Below are 12,421 nucleotides of genomic sequence, written 5' to 3'. Positions count from 1 at the left end.
TTGTATATTTGAGAATTCAGATTAATTTTTTTCAAGTTTTAGAAAGTTAATACAGAGCAAATATATATTCTGTAACATTCCCTATGTCAGGGCAGCACCCAATAATCAATGACTATTTCTTCAGAAAAACAGAATATTTTTACTAACTTGGGGGAGTAAAGAACTGTAAATAACTTCACATCACATTGCTATGTTTTACTGCCAAAGGCTCTATGAAGAACCTTTTTATCAGAGCTTTATAAATTTTGAAATTGTGGATAAAGGATTAGAGCCCAAATTACTGAGTTTGCATTTTGATTTCTCAGTGAGAAGTTAAGGGCTTAAAATACAAAAAGAGATGAGGATGACTCATTGCTGATTGACAGAACGGGGATTGGAATGTTAATCTCTTGAATGTCAGTCAGCTCCTCTGCCCACGATATTAGTGTTCTTCAGAATGCAGGCTGCAAACCATTAGTGGATCATAAAATTGATGTAGTAGGCCAAATCTAGCATCTAAAAATGAAATGGAATAGACTAGAATTAAAAATATCAGAACACAGTGCTTGTAGTGTGTGTGTGTATAGGTTAAAAAGCAAAATACATTTTTTTTCTCTAAGTATCCAGTCAAAAAAATTTGAAAGAGAGCATACTAGGCTGTGACAAGCTCTATCTAAATTTCATTTCTTATGGAAAAATAGAAAGCAAAATCCAAAGTCTATTAATACAGCTTAATAAAAGTATGTGAAGTAAAGTATGGTTATAAAAATTATTTCTCTACAGTTAACAGAAATAAATGGATGCCCTTTAACAAAATAAGATTTAAGTTGTCAAAAATTATGGCAAGTGTAACCTTTGGAATAAAGTAGAAAAAATTCTTATTGTCCAATGAGCTATAATAATATGATTCTTGAGATCTATAATTAATTATTTGCTATATCTTCCACAATAGGTCAATTGTCTTCTCATTAATTCTTGACAGAAAAGTTAAAAATTAAATTATTTAAGACAAAACGTTTATCCAAATATTAAAAGTGTCAATCACTAAAACAATTTGACTTAGATTTAATATAGCAAAAGTATCAAGGCAACACAGTCTGGAATTAAACACAAAAGCTACACAAGAATTGGAGGTTTGCCTGTAAGAAGTATTATAAGATTTGATTTTATGACCATATCTAAATATGTCAAAGAGATTACCTGACTGTATTATTATAGCGCTTTCTTTCCTTTTCTCCTGTATTTTTTGGTATCTTCTTGAACACAAGAATGCTCTGACACAAGCTTGAATCAAAATAAGCTTGTCAATAGCTTCCTTTCGCATTAGATTTAACTGCTCCACGTGATAATACTTAAGGAACACCTGAAAAATTAAAATAGAATACAAAGAACCATGGCACACAGATGTGAAGCAGTTATGTGCTGTGCTTTGAAGAACAGAACACATTCTAAATTGCTTGAGATTTTGGAAATCACTGTCTTTTGCTTCTTTGCCCTAGATGTCACTATGACAGTACAGATTTTTATGCTTGAAGAAAACATTTCTTTGAGAAGAAATGCAGAAGGTGACAACCATGCTGTTTATTTACAACAGGTAACTAGGTTTTGTTGGATGAGACAATAAGAGTGGAGGATGTTGAGCTTTGTTAGCAAAGTTTCTAGCATCGTATATACTGGGCTAAGCTAATTTTTATGCTTTTTGTTTTTTAAAGGCAACTATATTTCCCAAATTAAAAAAATCTGAATAGATCTTATTATAAAGTAGAGGACGGAATTATAGTTCCATTAGTTAATTCATCTAATGTTTATTAATGTTATTGAGACCTGTTACAGGTATGTATCTGCTGGGGATACAGAGATGAACAAGGCAGGTCGCTGTCCTTTGGGGCTGGTAGTGTTGTCAGTGAAGAGAATAAGGCCAAGAGAGGGCCCCAGGCAGATTTCATTAACAACGTTCTCACTGGACCCAAAGGCTGCCATGGAGAAAGGAGGGCTGACTTTTGATTATTCTAAAATCAACATCAATTGGAGCAAGGGAGGAGCCCGAAGGCTTGGCATGTTCTCATCTAACATTTCTCTCCCCTCCTCCAAGGAAATGAAAAGCTTGTTTTTTGTTTGTTTTCCTTTTAATGGCTAAATTTCCTAATAAAACTCATCTCAAAGAGTTTATTGAATCCTTCAAGAAAGTCACTTACATTCAAATTTTATGGCTGAGTCATGAGACCTGATAACCCTGACTGTAGAATTCTCTCAGTGTTCCATTACTTAAAAGCTTGGCACCATGGGTAAACACGTTTGTGTTACAGGTTTGATTTAATTCAGTTTTAATTTCTACAGGACTCTAGATGTTAATACATTTAGTCCATTCTGCTGTTGACAATTCATTTAAAATTCAATCTGTTTAAAAAGGTCATCATTTCTTTTTGCATGACATTAGAAATGTTCCTATATTAATACTTTCTATCCATGTTAATGAGTTGGAAAAGGTGAAGTGGAAGAATACAAATAGCTTTAAAATGCTACTTAAATATCATGCAGAACTATAACTGCAAAAGGCCTTTTTACAAGTTAAAACTCCATTTGAAGTTAGGCATGTGTTTCAGACCATAAATCATGAGATTTTAGCCTGATGAAATTGATCATTTTGAAATTTATAATCTAAGAGAAAATGGTGTGAATAAAATACTCATTTTTAATGCCCAAAATATCCCCTTACTAAAGTAAATATGGATTACTGAATACACAGGACACTCAGTTTAAGGTGGCTTTTTTTTTTTTTAATCTCTTAAATTGTTACAGGGCTAATTTCTCATCCAAACATTATTAAAATTCTCTCCCACATCTCCTACACCCAAGACACAAATATTATAAATTTCTTTGCAAATATGGGAGTTTGTTTTGGTTTACCTCTGTGGTGTGGCTGATAGTAGGTGTTCTTGAGTGGTCAATCTATGAGTATCTCTTGGCTTTAGCTTGGCTCTTTTCCTCATCCTCCCCGTGATACATTTCATATCCCCTTAAGATATATTCAGTGCACAATGGAACCCTGTTTATTTCCTGATCCCTGTCTCGTAATGCTATGAGAATACCTGAGAAGACCAATACATCCTTTCTCCAAACAGTGACCTCTCTTTCTTCCATATTCAGGATTGGTTATGCTTTTTACTTTGTTCTCTAAGGGATTAAATAAGCTAAGATCTCACAGGTTCTGCAAGCTAATATATAAACACATCAATATCCAATACATATAGCGAGTCTAGTAATAGTGGTGAATATTTTACTCCAGAAAAATTTCAAGTTTATGATAGAAGCAGGTCTGAGAATTAAGAAAAAAAGGAAAACACGAATCTTATTTGGATCATTATGATTCTCTACAGCTTTTTAACTATATTTAGTAGTGATAAACTAGAGAATATATATCTATTTTCAATACCATCTGAAGTCAAGTACAATCATTATGGTTTATCCTTTTTTGATAAATCTTCAAGATAAATTTTTCTTGCATTTCTTTTTTTAAATTTCAATGTAAACTTTTCTTTAGAGTCAGGGTCTTAAGTTGCATAGGCTGGAGTGCAGTGGTGTGATCATAGCTATTGCAGCCTTGAACTCCTGGGCTCAAGCCATTCTCCCACCTCGGCCTTCCAAAGTATTGGGATTACAGGTGTCAGCTACCTTGCCCAGCCTTTTGTATTTCTTAAAAGAAATCTTTATGAAGAGCAAAAGCCTTTAATATTGATGAAAAAGAAAATCTTTATGAGTTTATAACTTTACTTCCTCTATTGTAAGTTACAGATTCTATAACATAAAAAAACCATACTTTCAAACATTGTAAAATGTTACAATTCTCAGTGAATCCAGCACAATTATTTATTTTCCTGAAAATTACATGAAAACATTACTTTTGTTTTTCCAAGAGCCCAGTTATCGAGACCAGCTTTTTCCAAAATGGTGGCACAGGTGTCAGGGCTCATGCGGGGCTCCTCGCTCGACTTGTAGCAGAGAAGGTAGTACCTTGGAATGGAAAAGAGGGGTGGTTAGTATTGCATAAAGTGCCAACATCTCTGTAGCTTGGTGGTTCCCCAACAACTTAGTGCAGGGGCTGAGGAAGAGATGCCCAGACTTGATGCGGAGAAATCCTTTAGGCATCCTCAGAACAACTTTGGAGTAGACCAAATTCCAAACTGATGCAAACCCAGTCCAGTCTGTATAAATTTGAGCATTGTGTTTTCACCTTGTGATCACCTTTCAAAACTTAATACTGTACTCCCCTGACAAGAACTCCATCAGTCAAAAAAATTAGCAGTTTTGTTTTTGTTTTTTCGCTACCTTTCTCTGGACACTAAAAAGTGCAGGACTGCAGTGGCAGGAAGCAGAAGGAATTATTTTTCACATTCTAGTGTTAACAAAACTCTGGAAGCTGATCTTCAAATTGGGTGATGGAGCTTAATTCCAGTGAAACTTCCCATCACTGTATACATGCCTTCCATCATTGTTTTTCCTTGAGGGACACTATGTCTCCTGCTAGAGTTTTGCTCTATTGGTTAATCTATCCATAATCGAGGGAAGGAAAGAGGAAGGGCTAATGCAGGAAAGAACTGAAAGCAGGTCCTCAGGTTAAATCACAAGGCTTACTGGGGAAGGGGATGAATTAAGGAAAGAAAATCTGCTTTACACTGGTCAATAATCTTATGCAAAAAGACAGATTTCCAGAATTTTTAATACTCTACTATTTTTAATTTATTGGTGCAAGATTAGTCTGAAAGTCCAGTGCAACAAAGCAGCAAATTTTGGTAGGTTTTGAATTTCAAAAGAGAGGGCCTGATATGTAGACGGCTGAGGTGGCACGGCGACATGCAGAGCAGAGTTTTACCCTTGACTCATTATCTGTATATACTTGGACATGTCACAATTAAGTATCAATTTCCTCATCTAAAAATGAGTCTGGAGATAAAATCTCTAAAATGAACATATTCCAACTTTGCTAAGTTTCACCTCATTGAATCTGCAATGAAGTAGCTTCTGTTAGGCTCCGTGGAGAAGAATACTGGCCTAGAATGGTATAGAATGAAGTGACCATAACTTTTGCTGTTAGTGGAAATAACCCCAGGGAGTGCCTATTAGCCACTAGGCCTGCTCACTGCAGGACTAACTCGCACATGTACACATGGTGACCCAGTAGCGGCGACTCTGCATTCACAGCCTGTCCACCAACTCTTGGCTTTCCTTCCTTCCAGAACCAGCCAGGATCTCACAGTTCATCGCAGGAGCCACCCTTAGGCAGCCCCCGCACCTTTCCCACTCTCATTCCTTTGTTGTGCACTCCCTGCAAACATGCATGCCTGGACCCGCCAATCATCTGCGTCTCTGTCCTCGTGCCGAGCTTCAGAGCACAGCCAGAGAAAATCTTCACAGTCGGCTCCCTGTTGATGTGTGGATTCCTGACTCAGCCAGGCTCCCAAGAAAGCTCTGGATCCTGACCAGTGTCCAGGGCCACTTTCCTCTCTTCTTCCTCACAAAAGCGACTTAATTGCGTCCTGCTTTCTCCAAGTCTCCCAGCAGCCCCTGCCCTCCGTACCTCTCTCAGCAGACAAGCTTCTCTACTATATCACTGGAAGCCAACAGACACACAATTCATAGGCTTCTTCCCCAAATAAAAATTCATTTGTCCACTATCAATTTTCCCCTCCTTCAGAGGAGATTTTCATCCTCCGCCTGTGTTCTAGAGGCCATCTCCTCCTCCTCTTCTGTATATTTTCAATCTCATTTCTCTCTTCTGGCTCCCTCCATTTACAAAATGGATGTTTGTGTGTTGTTACAAAGCAAACACCTTAAGCCTCGCTCATCTGTAATGATTCTGTTTCTTCCACTAGCTTTGCTGATAAGTTGAAAGACGGTTTAAAATAATCGTCTTCACTTCCCATCACTCTTCACTCTTCACTTCCCATCACTTCTTCAGCTCCAAGAATCTCATTTAATCACATAGCAACAAGGCCTCTTATTTACTCATATAGGATGCAGGAGTGGTGAAATCTAACAGGTCCTTTTCCATTCTAATTGTAAGTGTTTTTTCTGCAGCACTTGCTGTTATTGGCTGTTCTGTCTTGCTCTCTCCAAGGCTTCCACCTAATGTCCCCTGCCACTCCTCCTCCCTCTCAGTCTCCCTGCATGCCCCATATTTAATGATTTAATGACTTGTTGCTTAAACGCTAGTGTTCTACAGTGTTCCATTTTTTTCTAAGCTCTGTCCACAGGCATCTCATCTACATGCTTGGCTCCAACTATTCCTGTATGTGGTGATTCCTAAATTTACACCATCAACCCTAACTGTTGATATCAACTCTAAACACATTATTTATGATTTCCTACTCTACATGCCCACGTGGTTAACTTTAAACTCAGCGACATTCATCACTTTTTCCTTCCTCCTCCATTTCCTGTCTCTATGAATGATATTACCACTTTTTAAAAGGTACTTGAGCTAGAAATCTGTGTGCCAGCCTACTCTTCCCTATTCTTCACTCTATGGATCTAACAAGCTTAAAGTCTCTCTGGAATCCATTTGTTTCTCGCTATGCCTGCTGCCATTACCTTAATTGAATACCTCGTCCCTTCTCACCTAGACTTTTGCAATTGCCTCCCAACTAGTTACCTCCACTGTCACTCCCCTGCCCTGCCCCAGCCACCGTCCACAGCTCTGTCTGAATCATCTTTTTTTAAATGAAAATCTGATCATGTCCTTTCCTGACTTGAAAAGTCTCTATGGATGTCCCAAGTTCTAAGCTGGGATGGCAAAATCAGGTGCTTTCAAAGTCTAGGCAGATACCATAAATATGGGAGCCTGGGAGCAGTGGGAATGTAGGAGGAAAAGGTTACACCTGCCAAAAAGCATTGGCTTTAAATTGTTTGCCACACATGATGACTACCATGCAAGCTCCCTTCTGCCCTCCTATATCCCTATCTGCGTTTCCAGCCTCCTCTTTGCTATTTTCCATGACACTCTGAGCTCCAGTCATGAAATTACTTAAAATTGTGCCAGAGGGCCATGTTTGCTCATGCTTCTATGCCTTCGTATGTGTAACTCACTATGCTTGCGCGCCCTTTCATCCCACTCCTAGTTTCCTTAAGGAAGACCTACTTTTTCAATATTCTAAAAACTCTCCTCAATGTATCTTCAATTAACAGATTAACTGGAGTAATGAAATTGTCTTTTCTTGTGCAAAACGCACCGAGGTCTGCTGCACAAGGCTCAAGGCTGGCAGTTCTCACTAGTGTGCCCGTGTGTGTGTTTGCTCTCACTGGATGAGCTGTGTTTGCCCCCAAATCTGTTTATGCCAGTTGTATTTGGTGTGATGTTATTCAAATAAATATCAGATTGAAATCTAAGTGAGAAAGCCAGAGGATTGTTTCTATAAAACTGCATCAAATGCTTTGGTAAGACTTTATAAAGAAGTCTTGTAAAAAACCATGAAATTAAACGTGGATGAAGCAATTACAAAGCATTGAGGAAAATCATAAGAATCAAGAAATATTCAGTCCTGTGGCTGTTTCACAAGTATTTTTAATATCTTGCTTCACTCCAAGAAATGTTAACTGGAAATCATAAATGAGAGATTACAGATAGTTTATGCAAGAAAGAGCCAATAAACTATAATTAATAGATGTACACTCAAAGAAAAAAATTAAGCCTTTATCAAAAGGTTAAAAAACAAACTTACATTGATGTTGTAAGTAAAAATATTTTTGCTGTGTTTTATGTATTACTTTTATTATTCTCTGCTTTATCAGAATTTCTCATACAATCTAAACCATCCTTCCTTTATGCTCTCAGAGTATCTTCTTTATACTTTCATTAAAAATACCCGGTCGTCTTTCATTAATTTGAAAAATATTTGAGCACCTACTATTTATTTGCCAGGAACCCTTCCAGGTGCCTCAGACACAACAGTGAACACAGGATACCCACACCCTTGCTGCCTGCAGCTGACTTTACATTGTATGATAATGCAGATTTTTAAAGCCCTGTTTCCATAACAGGTCTGTGAGTTTCTTAATGTCAGGGGCTCATCCATTAATCTTTGGACTTTGAATCTTTCAATTAAGATTTGAACTCATTTTTAGTTCAAGGACTGGAACACAGTGGGTCCCTCAACTACACGTTTGCTGAATGTATAATGTGCTGTTGCTGGGACTTGTGGAAATAAATACTTAGGTAAGCCACACGTGCTTATGGAGGGCATCCCCTAGGCCACTATAGGTCATAGGTAATTTTGGGAGCTTGAGACTGAGGCAAAAAAAATAATAAAAATAATTACAGCTAATATGTATTGATGACACCTGGTTCTATCAATAAAATCCATATATATTATTTCACCTAATACTTATAAACACATATATAATGTAGATATTGTTATTATCATCCCTATTTGCAGCCAAGGACATTGAAGCTTGAAGCTTATAGAACTCAAGTAACTTTGAATAAGGCCACAGATTTAGTAAGTGGCAGAGTTGGGATTCAAACCCGGGTTTGCTGACTTCAAAGCATGGTACTTATCTACTCCACCATACTACTGCCTTCAGTAAGTTCTAGTTGTATTAGAGCTCTGGTAGCCAAACCATTATGTACAGGTGCTTAGTGGGAAAATGGAGCCAAGTTAAGTGGCTGGCTTGTTAGCGTAAGAGTTCCTTTGAAATAGCTGCAGTAAAAACCCAGTGTCTTGTGCAAAGTTCATGTTGTATATTTTTCCTTAAGATTGTTTCTTTGTTATAGAACAGAAGAATTTATCTACAACAGAACAAAGGGTCTGGGGAATTTTGCATCCTATGCAGAGGGTTAGCAGTTCTATTTACACCCCCATAGAACCTCTGAAAATTGTTCTGCCTTCCTAAGAGTCTATGCCAATTTGGATGACAACTTCCAAATTAGTGACACAGAAAAGGTTTAGCCTTTTATTTCTGGAACTTCCTGTATTCAGAACAGCTATTCATGTGTTCTCTATACACTTAGTTTTATCCCCTTCTCTTTATTTATTGTGTAGTAATTTGCTATTCTGTAATAGCACAATAATTATAAATATATTTAAGAATTTATTCTCATTTCTGACATTTGAACTACAATATCATTAAGAAAATAGGTTTTATTCTCATTATGCTCTACATTGTAAAACTATGGTTATTTTTCAAGCTATAAGATTAGGCTGGTATTCAAGGCTGTCTTCATAATTTTAACCCAATTGTTTTTTCATATTATCTTCTGTCACTTCACCAATGCAATGCCCACTCTACCAACCCAATCCAATCTAAGTCCTGCTAGCTTTTGGCACACCAACCTGTACACCAAGAAAACTCCTGTTTTCTCCATAAGCCGTACCCTCCTTCAAGTCCCAGTTTGAGTCCTTCTTCTTATTTTTTTATTTTTCATTTTTTTTAGAGATAGGGTCTTGCTCTGTCACCCAGGCTGGAGTGCAGTGGTATGAACATAGCCTCCTGTAACCTTGAACTCCTGGGCTCAAGTGATCCTCCTGCCACAGTCTCCTGAGTAGCTAAGACTACAGGCATGAGCCACCACACCCAGCTAATTAAAAAAAATTGTTTTTAGAGATGGGGTCTTGCTACATTGCCCAGGCTGGTCTCAAACTCCTGGCCTCAAATGATCCTTCTGCATTAGCTGAATGCCTCTTCTTGATATCCTCTCTCATCAGCCTTCCTGGAGATGCTCTTCCTTCCCTTGAACTCTTACACTGTGTATATCATTCTCTTGGACCTTGGCACTTATTACTTCACATTGCTTGTTAACTTTCCATGTCTGTGCCTCTGGTGATTCTAACTGGACTGTCCAATATTGAAGATCAAGCCACTTCTAAAATTCAGTGTCTCCCACAGTGCTTAGCATGGTGCCTTATACATTAAAAAATCACTGAAATTTAAGAGTACTTATATTAATATTACACTCATAATATCTATATTACTATTTAAGCAAATTAAAGATCTCATTTTTTTCTGAAACATGAAGTGCACGATAATAAGGTCAAATTTTAATCTTAATTTGAAATTTGAAACTCCTTTGTATCTAGTATTTTTGGTTTACCTGCTTTCATGAGCAGGATGGAGAATTTACCTATTAGCCAATAAAAAAATTCCATTTTTTTATTTCTTAGTTTTGGTTATAAAATTGTGTCTGATCTGTAGGAAGTAAAGTTGATGATTAGCTGCTAACTAGATTTCTGGACTCTAAACTTGAGGTTTTGGTTTGTCTTAAACTACTATAAGGATTGGCCAACACAAAAGTCATATGTTTATGCAATTTTGATCTCCATCATGAAAAAGGTAGTAGAGTTTTCTTGATTTCAAAGCATTCCAAATAAATAATCCCAGGTCTCTAAAGAAAACCAAAATCAGCCGGGTGCAGTGGCTCACGCCTGTAATCCCAGCACTTTGGGAGGCCGAGGCTGGCAGATCACGAGGTCAGGAGATCAAGACCATCCTGGCTAACACGGTGAAACCCCTTCTCTAATAAAAATACAAAAAATTAGCCAGGCATGGTGGTGGGCACCTGTAGTCCCAGCTACTTGGGAGGCTGAGGCAGGAGAATGGCGTGAGTTTGCACAGAATGCAAGCTCACTGTGAAGCGGAGCTTGCAGTAAGCCAAGATTGTGCCACTGCACTCCAGCCTGGGTGACAGAGCGAGACTCCGTCTAAAAAAAAAAAAGAAAAAAAGAAAAACTAAATCAAGAACTACCACAAATTTGCTGAACATATAAAAATTAGCAGAAATAGGCCAGGCACAGTGGCTCATGCCTGGAATTCCAGCACTTTGGGAGGCCGAGGCAGGTGGATCACAAGATCAGGAGATGGAGACCATCCTGGCTAACACGGTGAAACCCTGTCTCTACTAAAAGTACAAAAAATTAGCCGGGCGTGGTGGCGGGCGCCTGTAGTTCTAGCTACTCGGGAGGCTGAGGCAGGAGAATGGTGTGAACCCAGGAGCCGAGATCCGGCCACTGCACTCCAGCCTGGGCAACAGTGCAAGACTCCGTCTCAAAAAAAAAAAAAAAATTAGCAGAAATAATCAGAATTCTCATCACATTTAGAAAGAGTCTTGGTTACTCCAAGTAAAAGAATGGCTGATAAAATGCATAAAGTTTTACGGAGGAGGGGAGGAAAATTAGAAATCAAGTTTGATGTGCAATCACAAAACAAGGTTTTGTTTTGTTCTTAATAGTAATTTATATACTTTGAAAAAGGGTGAAGAATATTATAAATGGGACTTCCTCAAATACTGGGTTTCACCTGAAAATTTTAATAGACTTCATCTTTAAAAATGGAAATTTCATTATGTTTAATGACCAATAGAAATGATAGAACTGAAAAAATATAAAAAATATGGGCATTTAAAATATTAAATATATAAGATATTGAACCTTCATATTACTAATAATGTATTACTCAATAAAATATATTTAGTATATAGCTTAATTTATTTTATGTTAATCTCAAATATTAAAAGGAACTCCTTGGCTGGGCGCAGTGGCTCACGCCTGTAATCCTAGCACTTTGGGAGGCCAAGACGGGCAGATCACAAGGTCAGAAGATCGAGACCATCCTGGCTAACACGGTGAAACCCCCATCTCTACTAAAAATACAAAAAAAATTAGCTGGGCATGGTGGCGGGCACCTGTACTCCCAGCTAGTCGGGAGGCTGAGGCAGAAGAATGGCATGAGCCCGGGAAGCAGAGCTTGCAGTGAGCTGAGATCGCGCCACTGCACTCCAGCCTGGGTCACAGAGCCAGACTCCATCTCAAAAAAAAAAAAAAATAAAACATTCCTTATACCAATTGATTCTTTTAAAAAAATTTATGTTAGCTTTTTAAATTGACAAATAAACCTAATTGTTTCATCTTCCAAATCACTGTTAGAGACAGTATCTCATTTGATCATTATAAGGATCCTATCAGGTAATTACAGCAGATTTGGTAGGCGAGTAAAGTGAGGTTAGGGTTATAGGCCAGGGTTTCTCAGCCTCAGCACTGTTGAGATTTGGGGCTGGATAATTCTTTGTTGTGGGGAGGCCATCCTGTAAATTGTAGAATGGCTGTTTAACAGCATTCCCAGGCCTCTACCCACTAGAGGTCAGTAGCATCCCCCCCACGCCCCTACACCACACAGGATGTGACATCCAGAAATGTCTCCAGACATTGCCAAGTGTCTTTTGAGGGGCAAAATCTCTCCCAGCTGAGAATCAGTGGTATAGGCCTACAGTCACATAGCAAGTGGCTGAGCTAGGGCGAGAACCCAGATTCTCCAACTCCTCAGTACAGAAGCTCACGCCTCTGGATCATGCTGCCTATACCACATAGTACCACCCATCTGTCCAGAGTCTTTCAGCCTCAGTTAATAGCTATCTTCTTTTTTCAACACATAATCATTTGCATGAACAAAATGCCTC

General features: G+C 38.2%; 1 protein-coding gene across 14 annotated transcripts in view; it reads right to left on the bottom strand.

The window, feature by feature from the left end:
* Nucleotides 1–12,421, bottom strand: part of MYO3A (myosin IIIA) — a 285,430-nt gene that overhangs the window by 42,769 nt on the left and 230,240 nt on the right. For all 14 annotated transcript variants that reach the window (XR_010146830.1, XR_010146831.1, XM_063781509.1 and 11 more), the window contains 2 exons: nt 3,879–3,990; nt 1,180–1,342 (listed from right to left, as the gene is read on the bottom strand). Coding sequence is in view for 12 of the 14 variants with exons in the window: in XM_063781509.1 (XP_063637579.1) it covers nt 1,180–1,342; nt 3,879–3,990 (275 nt within the window). In the remaining 2 variants the exon portion in view is untranslated. The remainder of the gene's footprint in view (nt 1–1,179; nt 1,343–3,878; nt 3,991–12,421) is intronic.

Source organism: Pan troglodytes, chromosome 8 (assembly GCF_028858775.2).
Source record: "Pan troglodytes isolate AG18354 chromosome 8, NHGRI_mPanTro3-v2.0_pri, whole genome shotgun sequence".
Classification (NCBI taxonomy): domain Eukaryota; kingdom Metazoa; phylum Chordata; class Mammalia; order Primates; family Hominidae; genus Pan; species Pan troglodytes.
The sequence above is the reverse complement of the archived record's forward strand: the minus strand, read 5'-3'. Positions and strand labels throughout refer to the sequence as shown.